The following is a 17,499-nucleotide window of genomic DNA, read 5'->3' as shown; positions in this document are numbered from 1 at the left end:
GTGGCTTTTTCTATTACCTGATTAGTGGGGCGGCGAGGGGACCTTTTTTCGGTCGATGATGCAGATGGCGACGGGGTAGGTGGGATGCGATGCGATGGTTGCACACATATCAAAAGCTCCTCTCTCCGTCTCAATTTTCTTCGTAGGATTTCGTCTCGTCTTTATTCCGCATTCATATTCTTCTGCTCTAGAGACTCAGGTTTCTATTCATCGTTGAACGCTCCGCACTCTCTCCAGAATGCCACCCAAAACTTGAACCAAAGAAACCTTCCCCCTCAACACTGGCTCTCAGATCCCCGCAATCGGTCTCGGAACATGGCAATCCCAGCCCAACGAGATCCACCAGGCCGTCAAGGCCGCTCTCCTCACCGGCTACCGTCACATCGACACGGCATTAGCGTACGGAAACGAACATGAAGTTGGCCAGGGCATCAAGGACTCCGGCGTCACCCGCGAGGAGATCTGGATCACCACGAAGCTCGACAACCCGTGGCACAAGTGGGTCGACGAGGGCATTGAGTCCTCGCTGAAGAGCCTGGGCGTCGAGTACGTCGACCTCTATCTTATGGTTTGATCTGTTCTGACCCAAAGCGATGATGACGCCAGCAAAGCAACTGGACTGACACACCACACAGCACTGGCCATCCTCCACCGACCCAACTGACCTGAAGAAACACTACCCCGACTGGGACTTTCGCCGCACGTGGGCTGAAATACAGAAACTCCCCTCCTCCGGCCGCGTGCGCAACATCGGCGTCTCCAACTTCGGCATCCGCAACCTGGAGAAGCTCCTCGCGGACCCGTCCTGCAGCACCACGCCCGCTGTAAACCAAGTCGAGCTGCACCCGAACAACCCCTCTCCCAAGCTGCTCGAGTACTGCAAGGAGAAGGGCATCCACTGCACGGCGTACTCCTGCCTCGGGTCCACCGACTCCCCGTTGTACAGGAACGAGGCGTTGAAGACGTTGGCGGAGAGGAAGGGTAAGACGGTGCAGCAGGTGCTGTTGATGTGGGCACTGCCGAGGGGTACGAGTGTGATCCCGAAGAGTGTTACCGAGAGTAGGATTAAGGCGAACTTCGAGGTCGATGGGTGGGGGTTGGGCGATGGGGAGATGAAGCAGTTGAGCGGTATGCCAGAGAGGTTTAAGGTTTGCAAGGATGGGTGGTTGCCTGTGAAGGTCTTCTTTGGGGATGCTGGGTAAGTGAGCGTGGGTGTATTCGAACGATAGATAAAGCATGGGTTAGATAGGTTGTCTAGAAGGCTCAGAGAGGCATCACATCGCATATAGAACGCATACAGGAGACCCATCGCATCTGAGCACAAGAACGAAGAGTATTGAGATTAATTTCCATGTGCCCATTTTTTTACCCCGGAAGTCCCTTTGCATTACCACAGAGGAAACCCTTTTTTATGCCCATTACAACACCACCCAAAACTCACATGCATATACACACTTCCAATGCTCTCAACACCACTCACGCCTCACACCAAACCCAACTAGCTCCACATTCCCATGGTGCTAATCTACCACCAGCACTTGCCAAACTTCTTCTGGCATCCCATGCCACACGAAAACACATCACCACCACACTTCCCATCCCACCTGCAGCACTCCTCGCTCCTGCCATACCAGCCCTTATACCCCTTGCACGTCATACCTCCGTTCTTGGTCCCGCATTTGCCGTTCGTGCTGACCTTAGGCGTTGGGGTCGGAGTCGGCTTCGAAGTCTTGCAGGGGGTTGAGGTGGGTTTGAAGGAAGTTTTGATGGTGCTAGGAGCGGCGGACGAGCTTGCGGGACTATACGTGGTTGGTGAGGAGCTGCTCGGACAGGGCGTGGAGGAAGGTGAAGAGATGCCGGTGGAGGGAGTATAAGAGGGGACATCGGTAGAGGAGACGACATCAGAAGTGGGGGTATAAGAGGAGACATCGGTAGAAGACACGACGTCGGAAGAAGAAACAGTAGAAGATACATCAGGGTGCCCCGAGGTGGAAGAGACCTCCGTAGAGGACGCCTCAGTAGACGAGGCTACAGAAGAATGCACAGAAGACACCTCAGTGGAGGAAACGACGTCAGAGGAAACGGTGGAAGAGACCTCAGTGGACGACGCGACCTCAGAAGAAGCGGTAGAAGAGGCCTCAGTCGACGAGACGACTTCGGAAGAAACAGTGGAAGACGCGCTATCCTTCGTGACAGACGAGGCGGTCGAAGAAGAAACAGCAACGGAAGATGAACTAACAGAAGAGCCGCAGTTTCCATAAAGCGGATTGCAGCCAGTGCCGCAGTGATCCGCAGTGTTACCACACCAGCCATAGGTGGAGCAGCACTCGCCAAGCTCAAAGCCGATGCACGTATAGGCCGTGTTGGGACCACAGGTGCCATCAGGTGAGGAGGTCAAGCCCGTGGGGGTGGATGTCGGAGTAGAAGTGGCCGGGGTGCTGGAAGGAGCGACGGTGGAAGAGCCGCCGGAGCTGGAGCCGCAGTTGCCGTAGAAGGGGTTGCAGCCGGTACCGCAGTGGTCGGTTGAAGTACCGCTGGGGTATGTTAGTCGGTTCTCGAGAGGGCAAGTTGAGGTGTGAGAACTTACCACCATCCGTATTGGCTGCAGCACTCGCCATCGGCGAAGCCAATGCAGGTGTAACCATTGGTGCCACCGCAAGAGCCATCCTGAGACACGACCGACGGCGTAGCAGTAGGCGGAGTCAGGGTAGAGGAACCAGACTGGGTAGCTGAAGGAGTGGCGGAGGTCGACGTAACAACGGTACCAGAGGAGTCACGGTACCAGTTAGCCTCAGGATCGCCCATGCACTCGCCCATGGTGACGCCCCTGTAGCCCTTCTGCTGGAGCAAGCCGAGCATGTAGCCAGTGAGGTTCAGAGCAGTCTGCTGGTGGATGTCGTGGGCAATGGCAAGGAAATCATCGTTCGACGGGTTGCTGGGGTTGATGGCGTCGTAGAAGTTGTCCTTGGCGTTCTGGATAAGATCAGGAGTGACGTTGTTGTAATCTGTTGGGGGTTAGTATTGAACAGCTTTAGTGCAATCGAAGATATACGTACCGTCGGTGTCCAGGTTGAAGTAGGAAACGACGTATCCGAGATCCGCCAGATCAGACTGGCATCCAGAGGCGGCCGTGCAAGAGGAGTACGGTGGGCGCATATAAGTGGGGAACTTTTGGATGATGTTGCGGATGGCCATCTCGTTGTGCACCATCTGGTCGATACGCTGCGCCTGAGTGATAGCGCTGAGATCCTGGTGAGACCAGGTGTGGCTGGCAACTTGGTGTCCTTCGGAGAGCATGCGGGAAATGACGGCAGGCCAGGGCGTCGAGGCGTCATCAATAGCACCCTTGCCGATGTTGTTTCCGGTAATGAAGAAAGTGGCCTTCATGCCATACGATGCGAATTGGTCCAGAACATCGTTGGTGTAGATGTAAGGACCGTCATCGTAGGTGATAGCAACAGTGCCGGGGACAGTGCATTGATAGATCCCCTCGCCACCATAGGGAACCGATCCGAGCTGAGGACGAGCAATGTTCCGGGTGTCGGCTCCATTGGGGACCTTGTTCGCATCGCAAGCGGGTCCATAATTGAACAGACAGTCGGGAGCCATGCAGTACTCCTCGGTATTACCGCACCATCCCTAGAATGCGATCAGTACGAATCCTTGTTAACCTCGAAGATGGCAGGGAATCGTACGGCAGATGAGCAGCAGTAGCCTTCGTCACAGCTTGCGCCTCCGCCCTCGGGACCACATCGTCCATCTGCTCCTCCCTGGCGCTTGTTCAATTGAGGTGCATGCTGAGGCAAAGCAGCACGTCGTGCAGCCGGTCCAGCGAAGTTCCTCCCCTTTAACTTCTGCATCGGATTCGGTCCCAAACCCCATATCTTGGGGGCATGGGGGACATCACCATGAGCGGCGACGAGCGGTGCTGCCACCAATGACGAGGCAGCCAAGATTTCCGAGAAGCGCATCGTTCCGGGTAATGGGCGGCGAACCGTTTAAATTAATATCTCCTAGTAAGAAAAGCGAATGTCGGCGTACGCTCGAATGTAACGAGCGAAGACGTGTGAATTAACGATTAGGATAGTGGTAGATCGTAACAATGAAAGCGAGTGACGGGCGTCTTGACGAGCAAAGACGGACAAAAGAGTGAAAGGAGATCAGATCGAGAGGCGGCTGCCTTTTCTTATACGACAATGCCATGCAGGAGACTCTCGGCGCGGCGGCGCCTGGAGGAGCTCACAAGGCGAGTCTTGGCTAGTAAGCATGCTACTGTCACGACAGACGGGCCGGGGGTCTTGGAAATTGGGTAAGGTTCAGAATACGGGATGGAAGGATCAGGCCCCACAGATACTGCGTGCTCAGGGCGCGGAAACATGAGCTGGGCCAACAAAACCGAACAGAAATGCGAGCAGAAGCGTAAGGGCGTACGCGAAAAACAACAGCCGACAGTGTTTGAGGTTCATGCTTTGAGCCCGCTCGCTTAGCACAAGACCACGGAGCCTAGATGAAAGGGGATCAGCGGCGCCCGAAAGGGGTGCGCTGTGATGCCAAGCGCATCGCGGCGTTTAAAAATACCCCAGGATGGGCCGATAGGGCTGGGCATGCCACTAAACGCGTCTTTGTCTGGTCAACAGAAGCCGTGAGCCGTCACGGCACCGAGTCAAGAGCATGCCTTTCGAACGCGGTCGCTTGTTGAAGGAGGAAGTTGCTGATGCTGGTGGCGCTCGAAGAGAAGCGGACCAGAGGAAACTCGGAAGGATGCAGCATAGCAGGCCGTCAGAATTTATGTGGTGAGTAGAACTTCGCGCTCCTGGGACTGATTTCCGTCCGGAAAACTTCGTGAGGTGAGCGCCTAACAATCCTGCCGCGTGTCGCCCGGGGAAGGACGGCGGCGCCCGATGCCACCACTGTTCTGGGTCCTGCGTGGTGAGGTGGAGGAGCTAGCGAAGGATTCGCCGTGCCCCTGAAAGACGGCGGGATGTCTTGGCTGTCTTGGCACCATACGATCCTCCGAGGCCTCGTTTTCCTCGCCATTCGATCAAGCTTTTCAAATCGATAGCTCGCACACAAGCTCTCCTCGTGTCGTCCACGCGAGCCTCACGTCGTGTTACCATTCGCTCCGGCACGCGATTCCTTGTGCATCATCGCGTGTTAACGTGCCGCCGTCACACTGGACTCTGGGTAACGCTGCAGTACGGTCTGAAAATAGCATGGCAAACAGAGCGCTCTGGGAGAGCGAATCAGTCAAGCATGAAATGCGAGGAGTGACGTAGCCGCCAAGGACAAGGCTCTAATTCTCTAGTCTACAGGGCGAGACGTCAATAGCGCGCCACGCCGAACTTCGACCCAGCTGCCAATAGAGGTGGAAATTATGGGGAGAACGGTAAGCGCGAAGGGGGTATCGTTTTCATGGCATTATGTAGTCGTAAATACGTTAATTGGTAGGTTTACCGGTGCCGTGGCTTCCGTTGCTTCCGCTGGCGCTCATTTCTTGAGTGTGCGGAGAAGTGGCGCGATGCGAGCCCGCTTGCTCAGGCCGACGCGGTATGGCACTTTGCCTTTGCTGAGAGGCGAGTGACTGGCGTTTGCAGCTTTCGTCTTGTTATCTGGTGTGCGCAACGGCTCTGTGGATGCAGTCGTGGGCTTTGGCGGAGGTGTAGACGCCAGCACCTCTTCCACTGCGGCTACTGGAGCATCAGTCTGGTCGTTCGCCTTCTTCGTGATGCTAGTCTCGATGATTGGAGACACGTTTGGTTGAATCTCTTGGAGTACGGCTTTTGTGTGGATCGTTTTAGACTGTGGTGCTGCTTCGTCCTGTTCCGCCAATATCGATTCGACTGATTTTGCTTCCTTGCGAGGTCGGCCGCGACCTCGTTTCTTCTCCTTCGGCGGCTCCGGCGTACCCATCTGATGTCCTTCAAGAGTGGATTCTGGCTGGTCCAGAGTTGTCTTTCTGCGCTTAGCTTTGCTTCTAGCAGCCTCAACAGAACCTCGCTTTTGAGAGGCAATGCTCATGCCGGCTGGCTGCTGCTCTTTGACTCTCAACGCCGTCGCCTGTTCCCTCGAGGGTATGACCACTTTCACGCTAGGGCTCTTCCTCTCAGGAGCGGTGGCCATCGTATTCTCCGCGACCGCGTCGGCCGGAGCGTCGGCCGACATTATGGCGAGACCTACGTCTGCCTCCGCCAGTACGCTGAAAGATACTCTTCGACCTCCTTTCTCGGATGCCGGAGCCTCCTCCGTAGCTTCCATATGCTGCCCAGGCGCATCTGGGTGGGTACTGACTTTCTTTGTCTTGCCCTTCGATTTGGACGGTCTCGGAGGCGCTAGCTCATCTTCTCCGGCTACGCCGTTTGCGATCAGCCAGTCCACAGTTTGCGTGATGTCACCATTGTTCTGCCGCAGAGCCCTCTGCGTTGTAGATGGAGTAAATCCCATATCGCAAATTTGTCGGACTTTTTGGGGAGTTGTAGCGGTTGTTGCCTCGTCTGCCCCGCCTGTTGTCTTGCTCCGCCGAGGTCCTTTCGTCACTTTCTCCGGCCTGATCGAGTAATCTATCGGATCCTCGTTGAGCTTGAGAGACCTCGATCGACTCGGACGAGGTTTGTATTGCTCCTTTGGAAGACCAATAGCCGCCAGGTCATCATCCGGTTTGCGCACAGAACTGGACTTTTCCTTCGCCTTAATAGTACGTGCAGCAGGCACGGGCTCTTCTTGGCCGTTCTTCTGTCGATGAGGGGACTTGCAAATTTCCTCAGCGGCGCGTCTCTTGCTCAACGAGCTTCTGTCCGTCCCTGAAGGTGTAGCACAATGGACGACTGCCCCCTCGTTGGGCGTCTCCGGGCTAATAATGGGCGGAGGGCCCATGATGTCTTTAGGATTAACAACACCTCGTATGGCCTCCTTCCGGAACTGACTGCCTTCTAGATGTGTGAATGAACTGCGCCGACTGCGTTGAGATTGTTGGGTAGTCTGAACGGCGGCTAGAGCAGGCTCCAGTGTCGCGCCACCCGTCAATTTTTGCGAGGAATCCCCGCGCTGGTCTGATGGCACTTGTGACTGATTTGAGGGATCAGGTTTATCCTCTGTGTTTCCAGAGGGCGACTTTAGAAAGTCGGACCAAGGAACTGAGGACTTTGCAGGCTGCCACGCGGGCGCATCAGGGTCCGGGCGAAGGCCTAAGAATTCCGGGGCCAAAACCTCCTCCAGTAACCGCCGCTGCGGTGTAGCAGTGGCATTTGGGACGGTACTCGATGGTTCGGGAAACATAGCCAGGGGTTCCTGTTGCGCGAAAGCGGCTTGCATAGTCCCTTGGAGACTCCATGTCTTCTCGGTTTTATGAGATGTATCCTTCTCATTCGTATCTTCTTCCGTCTGCTCGAGAAGCGGGCTACCAAAGGATGTCTTCGATCTGCCATACGTGACTGGAGCCTTTGTTCGAGCTGGGCCACCTGCAGGGAACTTGTAGGGCGCGGCGTCTGTTGAGGTCTTCCTTCTCTTACTGATTGGCGTCGGCAGAGTTACAGAGGAGTGAAACGCTTCCTGCTGGACGGCAGGAGTAGGCGATGCGCCTACCTCCGTCTGGAAATGTGCGCGATGGGCTGCCTCAATGGCTCGCTTTAGAGATTCTGCCGCCAGTCAACCAACTGCCTCTATAGCAGCTCGAAGCTAGGGAGGATACCTGTTGAGCCTGTTCCCCTCTCGCCCGACGGTGGAGATGGGTCGGAGTGTTTGAAAGACGCGTCTTTGTCGTTCGGCGCGCCGTTGCCGGCTGCTTCGAGCTCGAGATCATCTTCATCTTCGGAGTCCTGAATGACTCTCATGGCTACCTGTGCATAACGGAGCTCAGATTGTTAAATTGGACGGAATGGGCCGCAGTCGATGAAAGATAGTGGGGCTTCAATCGTGGGGAATTCGCCAGTGACGCGAGATCATGTGAAAGCGTCTTAGCGCGATTTGGCAGGCACGGCACATTTGCGAAGAAAGGCCGCCGCCTTCACACAACCCTCAACCCTAGCAGATATGGACAGATTTGCGCCCAGCACCAGCGATCGCTCACGCAGCGGCACACCTGCCGCCTCGCGTTTCACCGCCCAGGCCGCAACGGCAGAAGACCTGCTCAAGTCGCAAACGGTGGGCCTGGTCCATCTCGATGACTTTCGTAAGCGACGCGCCGAAGCCCTGGAGCGCAAAGAGCGCGGTGAATCAAACACAACCTCAGGTGCCAGCACGCCGCAAGACGGGTACGTACCCTTGCGCGACCTGCAAGAGCCGGGGCTAATTTTTCAAGTACAGGGCATCGACGCTGAAACCCTCCGTCAAGAAGAAGCGAAAGATAGCTGGGAAAGGCAAGCTCTCGTTCGGCGTCGACGAAGATGAAGACGCCGACTCCAGTGCATCTGCGGCCCCCACACCCCGCGACAGCACACCAGCAGATTCTTCGGCGGTAAATTCCGAAAGCGAGGGCAAGGTCTTCAAAAAGAAGAAGCTTGGGGCGAACCTGGGGATCGGCCTGAAACCTAGAGTGATGACAAAGTCTGCGCTGCAGCGCGAGGCGCAGCAGGCCGACCTGGCACGACAAGACTTCCTCGCTATGCGTGAAGCAGTCAAGGCCACGGAGGTGGTGATCCCATTCGTCTTCTACGACGGGACCAACATACCAGGCGGCCGCTGCAGGGTGAAGAAGGGCGACCACATCTGGCTGTTCCTTGACAAGGCGAGGAAGGTCGGGGCGGAGCTCGGAGTGGGCGGCGATAAGAGCAGGAGGGACTGGGCCAGGGTCAGCGTCGACGACCTGATGCTCGTTAGAGGTGAAGTTATCCTGCCTCATGTATGTGTGCTACCAAGCCCCTTCCATGATAGGTGCTAACTGACCTCGTTGCAGCACTACGAATTTTACTACTTCCTATTCAACAGAGTGGCCGGATTCAATGGGCCGCTCTTTGACTACTCGGCGCAAGCAACCAAAGCCACACCGGTGGACACTGGGCCAGAGCTAGAGACTAGCAACTTCAACCCTCTCGGACGGCCTGACAAGGACAAGGACAAGCGGTCTACGATTGCGGACGAGGAACTGGAAGGCTTCGACGATGATCCCACGCTGACGAAGGTGGTCGACCGCCGGTGGTACGAGCGCAACAAGCACATCTTCCCCGCCAGCGTCTGGGAAGAGTACAATCCCGAGAAGAAGCTTTCCAAAGCGCAGCGCAAGGACACAGAAGGTAACACGTTCTTCTTCTCCTGAGGCATCTGGTCGGTTCGTCCATGGTGCCTCGGAGGTCTACAGCCAAGCTCCAGCTGTGAGAGTGAACGAGCTCTCACTCTGCAGAGTCTGTGCATTTGGAAGGGCCTTCACAGGACGCTTCCCTTGACGAACGAAAGCTAGATAGAGGCGTATGCCGCGGGGACAGTCCCGCGGTCCGCTGATCAATAGACGTCTGATGCAAGCCCTCACGAGTAGCCGTCGGCGTGATGCTCAGGGTCTGAAGCGGTGTACATGCTTGGCCGCGTAGCTAGCCACACACGATGGTCCCTGCCTATCACGACGGGGACAGTGGGGTCGCGAAAGGCAAGAGGTCGTGTGCGCACTTGCCGCTGCTGGGCAAACTGCCTCCCGCGAAGCCCACGTCGTAGTCAGCTGCAGCCCCTTCTGCTCGCCTCCAGGGCTGCGTTGTCGCTTCGTCCAGTGACTGCGCGACTGCACTCCTCTTCTTTGCACTGCGACTCGCCGCGATGGATGGCACGCGCACACGACGGCAGATAGGCGTTTCTCCCCTCCACGCCGAGACGCAGAGGCATGCAGCTCGCCCGCCCGCCCTCGGAAAAGCAAACCTAGTCGGTGAAGGAGGGCAGACAAGCACGAACGGGACGGGCCCTCTAGAGCGTCTATGCCGCTGCGGGACCTGTGACGCAAGAGGAGCGTTGGATAGTGGAGTATAACGCCGAGTCTCCGAAGCAGCGCAGAGCCTTCTTCGTTTGTGGCATGTAGTATAAATTCCCGCTTGCAGCGCCCTGAAACATTCTAGGTTCTTTATTGCTCATCAGGCACGTGAAAGCGCCGCCACTGCTCTTTGTCGTCATCCTGGCAAGCGAGGGCCCGCTACACGCCCTCAGATCTTTCACCTTCAACCACACTCCCCGCACGCTCAATCTACCTACCTTACCTCACCACGCTGCAGCACCCGGCCCGCCTTCGGTGTGCTTCCCCACAGTCTGCCCCTACTGCATCTGCAACCATGGCACTATATCTTAACCACAATGCAGGCGCGCTCACCACGTCGCCCACCGTTCCCCCGATTCCCAGCCCCTCCAATGAGAATCGGAGAAGCACCCACATGAACAGGTCCGCGTAAAGCACCTCCGGCAGCAACTGCGAGGCCCCGAATGGATATCGAGCCTTCACCCGTGCATTCAATCGCCGCATTCCTTTGCTTTTTGCACACTCGTTTGCGCTCCGCTGCGCAGTAACAAGCGCCTAGAGCTCCACACCCAGGAGCAGCATCCATCCTCCACAACCCGCAGATTTGCGAACATGAAATTCGGACACAATCTGCCGCGGAATCAGGTCCCCGAGTGGGCGTTATCCTATATCGACTACAAAGGCCTCAAGAAGCTCGTCAAGACCGCCGCCGAGGCCGTCAAGAATGGCGACGAGCCCGACCTTGCAGGCAAGCTACCCAGCGTTGCGTACCATACCCCTTAGCCAGCTAATACTATCGCAGCCTTCTTCTTCTCCTTAGATCGGAATCTAGAAGACGTCGACGGCTTCTATAACAAGAAGTATGCCGAATGCGCCCGACGGCTGAAGCTCCTCCACGGCCGCTATGGCCATGCTGCGCAAGTCCCCGAAGGCATCGACAAGGACGAGGCGCAGGACCTCATGGGCGCCCTGCTGGAGCTCCGCGGCCAGCTGCGGAAGCTTCAGTGGTATGGCGAGGTCAACCGCCGGGGCTTCATTAAGATCACGAAGAAGCTGGACAAGAAGATACCCGGCCATCCGACACAGCAGCGCTACTTGGCCTCGAAGGTCAACCCCAGACCATTTGCGCACAACATGCCGCTGAACCAGGCTATGAAGGCAGTCAACGAGTGGTTATCGGGTCTTGGCGATATTAAGACTTTCGATGACACCGGATCTACGCACTCTGCAGCATCCCTCGGCAGGGTGCCCGGTCGCGCGTTGAACCTCTCAACAGGAGTGCTGGATGCTGTGGATCAGGCCATTCGCAACGACGATGCGCAGACCCTTTCTCGGCTCGTTTCCGAGATATCATCCAAGAACGACCCGACAAGCCCTTCGTTTCAGCAGACACTTCTGAACCTCCTGCAGCGAGCCATCTCGTGTCGCGCCAAGGCCTGTATAGACCGACTATTACCGGACATCGCTTCCCTAGAAGAGGAGGACGACATCAACAAACGCAACTGCATTCATCGCTTGGTCATCAACATTGGCCGCTCAAAGAGTGGCGAAAATCTCGGCGCTGAAGGCCCCTTATTGCAGACTTCAAGTGAACCTAACTTCATCGCGCCTGCAACCGCGCCAAACCGCCACCCTGCGCCATGCACAACCACCGAAGATGAGTCTAGTAAGCTGTTGAGCAAGAACGACGAGTCAGTTCGGCTCCTCACTTACCTCCTTGACCGGCTCCAACCCCGCCAACGGTCTTCGCTCCAATCTCGTGATACCTATGGACGGCTGCCGCTTCATTACGCCGCCCAGTACGGCTTTGTAGTCATTTGCCAGGTTGTCATCAAACATATGCAGGATTGGGGCCAGTTCAATGTCAGCCAGGGCATCGATTCGCCATACTGGCAGGACGCGGAAGGTTATGCACCTCTTCATCTCGCCGTAATGGGTGGTCATCCACTTACCACGAAGGCACTGCTTCAAGCAGAGAACTGGCTGGGGGAGACCAGTGAGAAGCTCGCATTCAGGAAGACAATTTCCGAATCCGGTGCAGCTCTCGCTCTTGCCACACAGTCGAACTTTGTCGCCATTGTCAAGCTCCTAGTAGAAGCGGGCGTAGACGTGAACTACCAGAACGAACAAGGCGAAACGGCGCTGCACATTGCAGCACGATTCGGTCACGCCGAGTGCGCAAAAGCTTTGCTAGAAGGCTCAGTATCGTACAAGACCCAAGTAGACGTTCCCGAGAGGACCTTTGCTTGGACACCCCTTTTCATCGCCTGCGTGGACGGTCATCTTCCCATGGTCGAGCTTCTCGTCGCTGCAGGAGCGAATCTAGAACGATGCGACAACTCTGGCTGGACAGCGAAGGAGCACGCCGCGTTGCGAGGCCACATGCATATAGTGGAAGAGCTCGCCGAGATTGGGCCAACCCCCAAATCACCTCCGGTAGAGGCACGGTTGCGGCCGGATGGGTCTTCACTCGAAGAACGAAGATCTAAGAACCTGAGCAGGGAGAACTCTTCCGTCTATCAGAAACCGCCCGAGCCTGTCAAATCGTTCGGTCACCGTTACCTGACCAAAGAGACCATGATCCTCGTCAGTCTTGGCTCGATGGACACAAGGAAGAACATTCCCGCTGTCAAACTTGAGGACATCCCTCTGGCCGATGCCCATGCCACCCAGCTCGACACTGCTCTCTCAGTAGTCGTGTCTGCAACTGGCGCAACTGGTGACTCCAGTGTCGTCGATCTACCCGTGCAAGAGAACATATGCACCGAGCCCTTCACCTTCATGACCACCGATGTTTCCAAGGTTAAACTACTATTCGACATCGTCCCCACTTACGCGGGATCAACGGACCGCATTGTTGGACGCGGCGTAGCATTGCTATCCACCATCAAGACAAGCATCGGCTCGAATCGCATTCCCTTGCAAGGCGATGTCAAAGTTCCCATTGTAGCGGCTACCACACTAGAGGTCATTGGCTCTGTTAACTTCAACTTCCTCATCATCACTCCCTTCACTCACCCGAACATGTCCATCACCGAGCAGCACACTTATTGGAAGAAGATGACATCGACAATGGTCATTGGCCACCGAGGGCTTGGAAAGAACACGGCTTCTCGAAACTCGCTGCAGCTTGGAGAGAACACCATTCAGTCTTTCATTGCTGCAGCCAACCTTGGCGCCTCGTACGTCGAGTTTGATGTACAACTAACCAAGGATCATGTGCCAGTGATATATCACGACTTCTTAGTCAGCGAAACGGGCATTGATGCTCCTGTTCATACTTTGACCCTCGAACAATTCCTCCACGTCAGCGAAGGCCAGACGCCTCGGCAGTCGAGGCCCGGTTCTCCTGAGGACAACAGAATAACCGCTGAAGCTAATACTGGCAAACTCTCTCGACGACCTCGCTCATATTCGGTGGATAATTCGAAACAAAAGAACATCCACAGGAGTCACCAAGTGGAGCTTGCTGAACGAATGAAGCATACACGCGACTTCAAGATAAAAGGATACAAGGGCAATAGTAGGGGAAACTTCATTCAAGAGGAGTTCACGACGCTCGAGAAGATGTTTAAGAAGTTGCCCGAAACCACGGGCTTCAACATTGAGATGAAATACCCTATGCTCCACGAATCTGAAGAACACGAGATGGACCAGTACGCTGTCGAGCTCAACTCCTTTGTGGACACAGTCCTTAAGATGGTATACGACTTCATCGGGAAGCGTAGCATCATGTTTTCTTCCTTCAATCCGGATATCTGCCTCATGCTCTCGTTCAAGCAACCATCGATTCCCGTCTTCTTCCTCACCGATGCTGGTACTTGCCCTGTTGGGGACGTCCGAGCGGCTAGTCTACAGGAAGCTATTCGCTTCGCCAGCCGCTGGAATCTGCTCGGCATTGTAAGCGCAGCAGAACCTCTCGTCGCATGCCCGAGGTTGGTAAGGGTCGTCAAAGAAAGTGGACTTGTTTGCGTGAGCTATGGGACACTTAATAATGAGATGAAGAATGTCATAGTAAGTGACGTTGCTATACGGAAATTATATTACCTAAGCTAATACCCCGCAGTCGCAGAAGAACGAGGGTATTGATGCTCTCATCGTTGATAACGTCCTCGCAGTCCGGCAGGGCCTGACCGCTCCTGAGGAAGACGCTACGTCCACCCAAGGTTCCACCGCAAGCGGAGTCAGCGCAGCTACGAACAGCTTGACACTTTCCACGGACCCTTCCACTGCGCCTAGTAGCGGAGTAAGTGCAACATCATCGGATGTCGCTGAGCAAGAAATGGTAGACACAGTCAACGGTGTTCCTATCTACGCATATGCCGGCAACTCCACGGGGGCTGTGTTTAGTTAGCCGGGAAGCTGTTCGATGCAGTTGTCAGCCTCATTCGCGCGTCAATTTCTTTCCTTATTTGCATAAGGATGGTCGGTCATCTAGTGATTGGATCTTGCTAGGGACACACACCCTCAACTCTTGAACTCGTCATCTGGTATACATTAGCGGTTTCCACCAGGCCATTCAACACAGCCTGCCTCTTGCCATGATAGCCTCGACGTTGAATAGAAGATTGGATTCATGTCCCGCAAATAGGGACTACGAGATCTTGGTTGCACGGGTTCCTCTAAACCCATTTGTTCGAGGGCGTGACCCTTTGTAATTTTCTGAGCGTTCACATTTCGGAGTGTAGGTAGCATACAATGCATAGTCAAGTGAACACATCTGAATGCGGGAAGGGTCGTGAAGGACACCAGGATCCCGCGGACCTACTCTTCTCTCCTGTCTATTCTCGTGGTCCAAAGGTGAGATACCGAGCGTGCCAAGACACTAACAACATAAGCGCGCATGTCAACGTGCAGCTGACCGGGTGCGCACGGATCTCTCCTAACCCGGATAACAACTCATGTTTTCTCACCGCGACTGCCTTACGATCCGATCAGCCATCGACGACCTCAGTTCTCCATTCTTCCGGGCTCGGAACGCTCAAGAGACTGCTATGAATCATCCGACACGACTCTCTGGTTTTCCTGGATAATTATCTCCTCCCGCTTGAAAGAAGCCTTGATTTTCATTGCGGGCTTTTTCACTCCACTAGCTGCTGGACCGGGCGCGGTGAATCAACGCGGAACTTGACCTATGGCTGGAGGGGCTCTGGGTCTCTATTTTGCTTCTTGTTGCCTAGAGAATCGAGCTAGGACTCCCTTTGACACCTTTGGCCCGATGAGCGTGAATACCCCAACAACCGCACCGCCGAGCACTCTCTGGAATCGACACTCGCTGGGCTATCAACACGGCTGAGAAAATATCCGGTTTGAAAGAGAACACACGCCTTTATTGTCAAAGCACCGGCGACCCGATCTCGGGACCTACAACGGGACAGCATCCTTCTTTGGACGCAGTCGGGTTACGCAGCCCCCTGCACAATTCCTACTCCTCTACTATCCAAAGGAAGCATCATAGCCGCTATCCTACCGAGGCGTGCCCGACCGCGCTATGGACCCTTTTAGGTACCGAAAGGCGTATGAGGCAATGATACATGCCAGCCACCTATTGGAGGAACGCCTGAACCAAGACCCCGCCGCGGATGAGGAAGTTGCGGAAGAAGGGACAGCGGGAAATGCTACGGTATTTGAAGAAGATGATCCTGATAGCATGGAATGGACTCCCACCGGCGCCACCACTCCTCCGACAGCATGCGGGCCGCCACCGACGGCTTCAAAGAATATGCGTCATTTGCCGCCTGATGGCGGAGACGGCGAGTACCAGCTTCAAGAGCGAGGAGAGAATGCCGTGCTACTCCATAAGCTCCAAGAGGGTGTAATCATGGACGAATGCATCGACAAACTTGTGCGCGACCTCCCGGATGTGTTAAGCTACGATGACTCAGCTACATTCACTCCGTCAACGATAGAAGTACCCAAAGATTTTGGACTACAGCTCAGCATCTCAATTAATCACCATTTGGCGCAAGTGGCGGACCGGAAAGTGTTGGAGAAGTATCGGCGCCTGCTCGGTCACCGGAAAGATCCCGCGAAGCGAAGGTCGATCAAACTAGGCTTCGACCCCATCGAGCTTATCAAGAGGCAAGCTGTTACCTTTCCCGAAGATGCCTCTGTCAGGGCGTCTACTTTGGACAATGAGATCCATCCCATCTTCCGCCCGGAGAATTTCCATGGCTGCTCCGACGAGATCTACATGGTGTTGGAGCCCGCTCTACGCCTGAGTACTATGCTATTATTCTCTCGAGCAACATCCGGCTTTTGGCATACTTTGGTGTTTGGGGAGAGGAAGCCATGCGAGAAGACAACTGAGGCATACGGCCAGCCTTGTTTCCGCATACGCGAAGAGGTTCCTTGGGCCGAAGAACACGCGACTGCGTTCAAGAGCTTTATAGATGACCAGGTGGATACAGTACATTTCATGTTCCATCGCGACCCGCTACCACCGGATCCCGCCTATGCATCCATGGGCTTGGTAGCCGATTACAAGAACGGATTGATGCGAAAGTTGAATCGCAAATGCCACACCAGCAGAATCTGCCTCCACTCGGACTTCTACACCACTGCGAAGAAATTGAGCCTACTGCGCTATCCAGAGCCTGCCATGGTATTGCGCTTTAATCTGTTCCTCGCCGTTTGCCTCGCACACGAGATGGCACACTTCATCGAAGTATCTGGACCACATCACGAGCATCCGTTGGGCGAACCTGAGGTCTTCTTTAACGACAACATGTGGACCGAATCTGGCATTGCTTTCGAACTCAAGGTCTTTGGTGGCCGGCTGCACCCTATATCCTCCCGGGTGGATTGCGGACTTGGACTCGCTGTGCTCAGCTACCCACTCAAGGAGGTCTACGATAAGGAGGACAACGTCTTATACACTCTTCCGATGGACTACATCACGAAGATGCAACAGAGGGAAACCTGGGACCAGGACTTCAGCGAATCGGGCGCGGACATCTTCCACGTGCCATGGACAGGATGCCGCTCGATTGAGATCAACGGTGCGAACTTAATGGTGTGGGAAGACGAGAAGGATGCAGATATTTCGGACCATATTGACGGCAAGGACACCACATTTCATCGCATGGACGACGGTCAAATCGTCAAAAATCCTAATTCGAGCAACCGGAAGCCGCAGAGACAGGCCGAAGGTCGGCGATGGAGCCCCTACGGCCACAAACAAAAACCTACCGCAGAAGATGTGTCGTGTGTGTCGAAACAGATATTAGGTGGGGCCGCAGAGGCTGAGGGAAACGAGGACAAGGCCGATGAGGATGGTGGACAGGATGACGACATGTCGTAAGTGTGAGTGTTTAGAGGTGTCTGAGCAACATAGAAATACAGCATGAGATAAGAGCCGGGAGAAAGAGGGGGATCTGCTTAGAAAATAGCTGCTAAGCATGCATTCGTAAACGGCGTTTGAACACTAGGGCATCGGGAATTTTTGGGAGCATTATCATGGCATAGCGGTCCATAAAGCATTCGGATAATAGTCATGTTTATACCGGCTTCTTACTCACATACTTGGTCAAAGGTCAAGCCCTCTGACTTTAGAGTTTGTCTTACCGTCGTGTAGA

The 17,499-nt window shown here is 55.1% G+C and overlaps 7 protein-coding genes across 7 annotated transcripts; 5 read left to right on the top strand and 2 right to left on the bottom strand.

The window, feature by feature from the left end:
• Positions 1-94: 94 nt before the first annotated feature.
• Positions 95-1,202, top strand: BU26DRAFT_498566 (aldo/keto reductase-like protein; the record flags this gene model as incomplete). The annotated part of the gene is made up of 3 exons (XM_033826345.1): positions 95-142; positions 293-568; positions 636-1,202. The coding sequence occupies 3 exons, from the start codon at positions 95-97 to the stop codon at positions 1,200-1,202; spliced, it is 891 nt and encodes a 296-aa protein (XP_033690793.1).
• Positions 1,203-1,525: 323 nt separating this feature from the next.
• On the bottom strand, positions 1,526-3,971 carry BU26DRAFT_526446 (carbohydrate esterase family 4 protein; the record flags this gene model as incomplete). Its single annotated transcript, XM_033830702.1, has 5 exons — positions 1,526-1,696; positions 2,240-2,534; positions 2,684-3,005; positions 3,057-3,639; positions 3,696-3,971. The coding sequence occupies 5 exons, from the start codon at positions 3,969-3,971 to the stop codon at positions 1,526-1,528; spliced, it is 1,647 nt and encodes a 548-aa protein (XP_033690792.1).
• Positions 3,972-5,301: 1,330 nt separating this feature from the next.
• On the bottom strand, positions 5,302-7,872 carry BU26DRAFT_512744 (uncharacterized protein). Its single transcript, XM_033827459.1, has 2 exons — positions 7,685-7,872; positions 5,302-7,631 (listed from the first exon to the last, which is right to left on the bottom strand). The coding sequence occupies exons 1-2, from the start codon at positions 7,824-7,826 to the stop codon at positions 5,488-5,490; spliced, it is 2,286 nt and encodes a 761-aa protein (XP_033690791.1). The 5' UTR covers positions 7,827-7,872; the 3' UTR covers positions 5,302-5,487.
• Positions 7,873-8,008: 136 nt separating this feature from the next.
• BU26DRAFT_8260 (XAP5-domain-containing protein) lies at positions 8,009-9,373 on the top strand. Its single transcript, XM_033836377.1, has 3 exons — positions 8,009-8,246; positions 8,299-8,833; positions 8,888-9,373. The coding sequence occupies exons 1-3, from the start codon at positions 8,026-8,028 to the stop codon at positions 9,245-9,247; spliced, it is 1,116 nt and encodes a 371-aa protein (XP_033690790.1). The 5' UTR covers positions 8,009-8,025; the 3' UTR covers positions 9,248-9,373.
• On the top strand, positions 9,374-9,827 carry BU26DRAFT_8261 (uncharacterized protein). The gene has a single exon (XM_033836378.1). The coding sequence runs from the start codon at positions 9,500-9,502 to the stop codon at positions 9,764-9,766; it is 267 nt and encodes an 88-aa protein (XP_033690789.1). The 5' UTR covers positions 9,374-9,499; the 3' UTR covers positions 9,767-9,827.
• Positions 9,828-10,309: 482 nt separating this feature from the next.
• On the top strand, positions 10,310-14,396 carry BU26DRAFT_8263 (glycerophosphocholine phosphodiesteras-like protein Gde1). The gene is made up of 3 exons (XM_033836380.1): positions 10,310-10,670; positions 10,725-13,936; positions 13,989-14,396. Exons 1-3 carry the CDS (start codon positions 10,535-10,537, stop codon positions 14,274-14,276), a joined length of 3,636 nt encoding a protein of 1,211 aa, XP_033690788.1. The 5' UTR covers positions 10,310-10,534; the 3' UTR covers positions 14,277-14,396.
• Positions 14,397-15,167: 771 nt separating this feature from the next.
• BU26DRAFT_8258 (uncharacterized protein) lies at positions 15,168-17,450 on the top strand. The gene has a single exon (XM_033836376.1). It carries the CDS (start codon positions 15,414-15,416, stop codon positions 17,223-17,225), a length of 1,812 nt encoding a protein of 603 aa, XP_033690787.1. The 5' UTR covers positions 15,168-15,413; the 3' UTR covers positions 17,226-17,450.
• Positions 17,451-17,499: the final 49 nt, after the last annotated feature.

This window comes from Trematosphaeria pertusa, assembly GCF_010094035.1.
Source record: "Trematosphaeria pertusa strain CBS 122368 unplaced genomic scaffold BU26scaffold_1, whole genome shotgun sequence".
Lineage (NCBI taxonomy): Eukaryota > Fungi > Ascomycota > Dothideomycetes > Pleosporales > Trematosphaeriaceae > Trematosphaeria > Trematosphaeria pertusa.
Note: the sequence above shows the minus strand (reverse complement) of the source record. Positions and strands in the feature narration are given on the sequence as shown.

Excerpts from the sequence above, each read along its gene's own strand:
- BU26DRAFT_8261 (XM_033836378.1), top strand. The coding sequence starts at position 9,500 with ATGCTTGGCCGCGTAGCTAGCCACACACGATGGTCCCTGCCTATCACG.
- BU26DRAFT_512744 (XM_033827459.1), bottom strand. The coding sequence starts at position 7,826 with ATGAGAGTCATTCAGGACTCCGAAGATGAAGATGATCTCGAGCTCGAA. Across the intron at positions 7,632-7,684 it reads GAGGGGAACAGGCTCAACAG|AATCTCTAAAGCGAGCCATT; the intron begins GTATCCTCCCTA and ends GACTGGCGGCAG.
- BU26DRAFT_8258 (XM_033836376.1), top strand. The coding sequence starts at position 15,414 with ATGGACCCTTTTAGGTACCGAAAGGCGTATGAGGCAATGATACATGCC.
- BU26DRAFT_8263 (XM_033836380.1), top strand. The coding sequence starts at position 10,535 with ATGAAATTCGGACACAATCTGCCGCGGAATCAGGTCCCCGAGTGGGCG. Across the intron at positions 10,671-10,724 it reads CGACGAGCCCGACCTTGCAG|CCTTCTTCTTCTCCTTAGAT; the intron begins GCAAGCTACCCA and ends ATACTATCGCAG. Across the intron at positions 13,937-13,988 it reads ATGAGATGAAGAATGTCATA|TCGCAGAAGAACGAGGGTAT; the intron begins GTAAGTGACGTT and ends AATACCCCGCAG.
- BU26DRAFT_8260 (XM_033836377.1), top strand. The coding sequence starts at position 8,026 with ATGGACAGATTTGCGCCCAGCACCAGCGATCGCTCACGCAGCGGCACA. Across the intron at positions 8,247-8,298 it reads GCCAGCACGCCGCAAGACGG|GGCATCGACGCTGAAACCCT; the intron begins GTACGTACCCTT and ends TTTCAAGTACAG. Across the intron at positions 8,834-8,887 it reads GTGAAGTTATCCTGCCTCAT|CACTACGAATTTTACTACTT; the intron begins GTATGTGTGCTA and ends ACCTCGTTGCAG.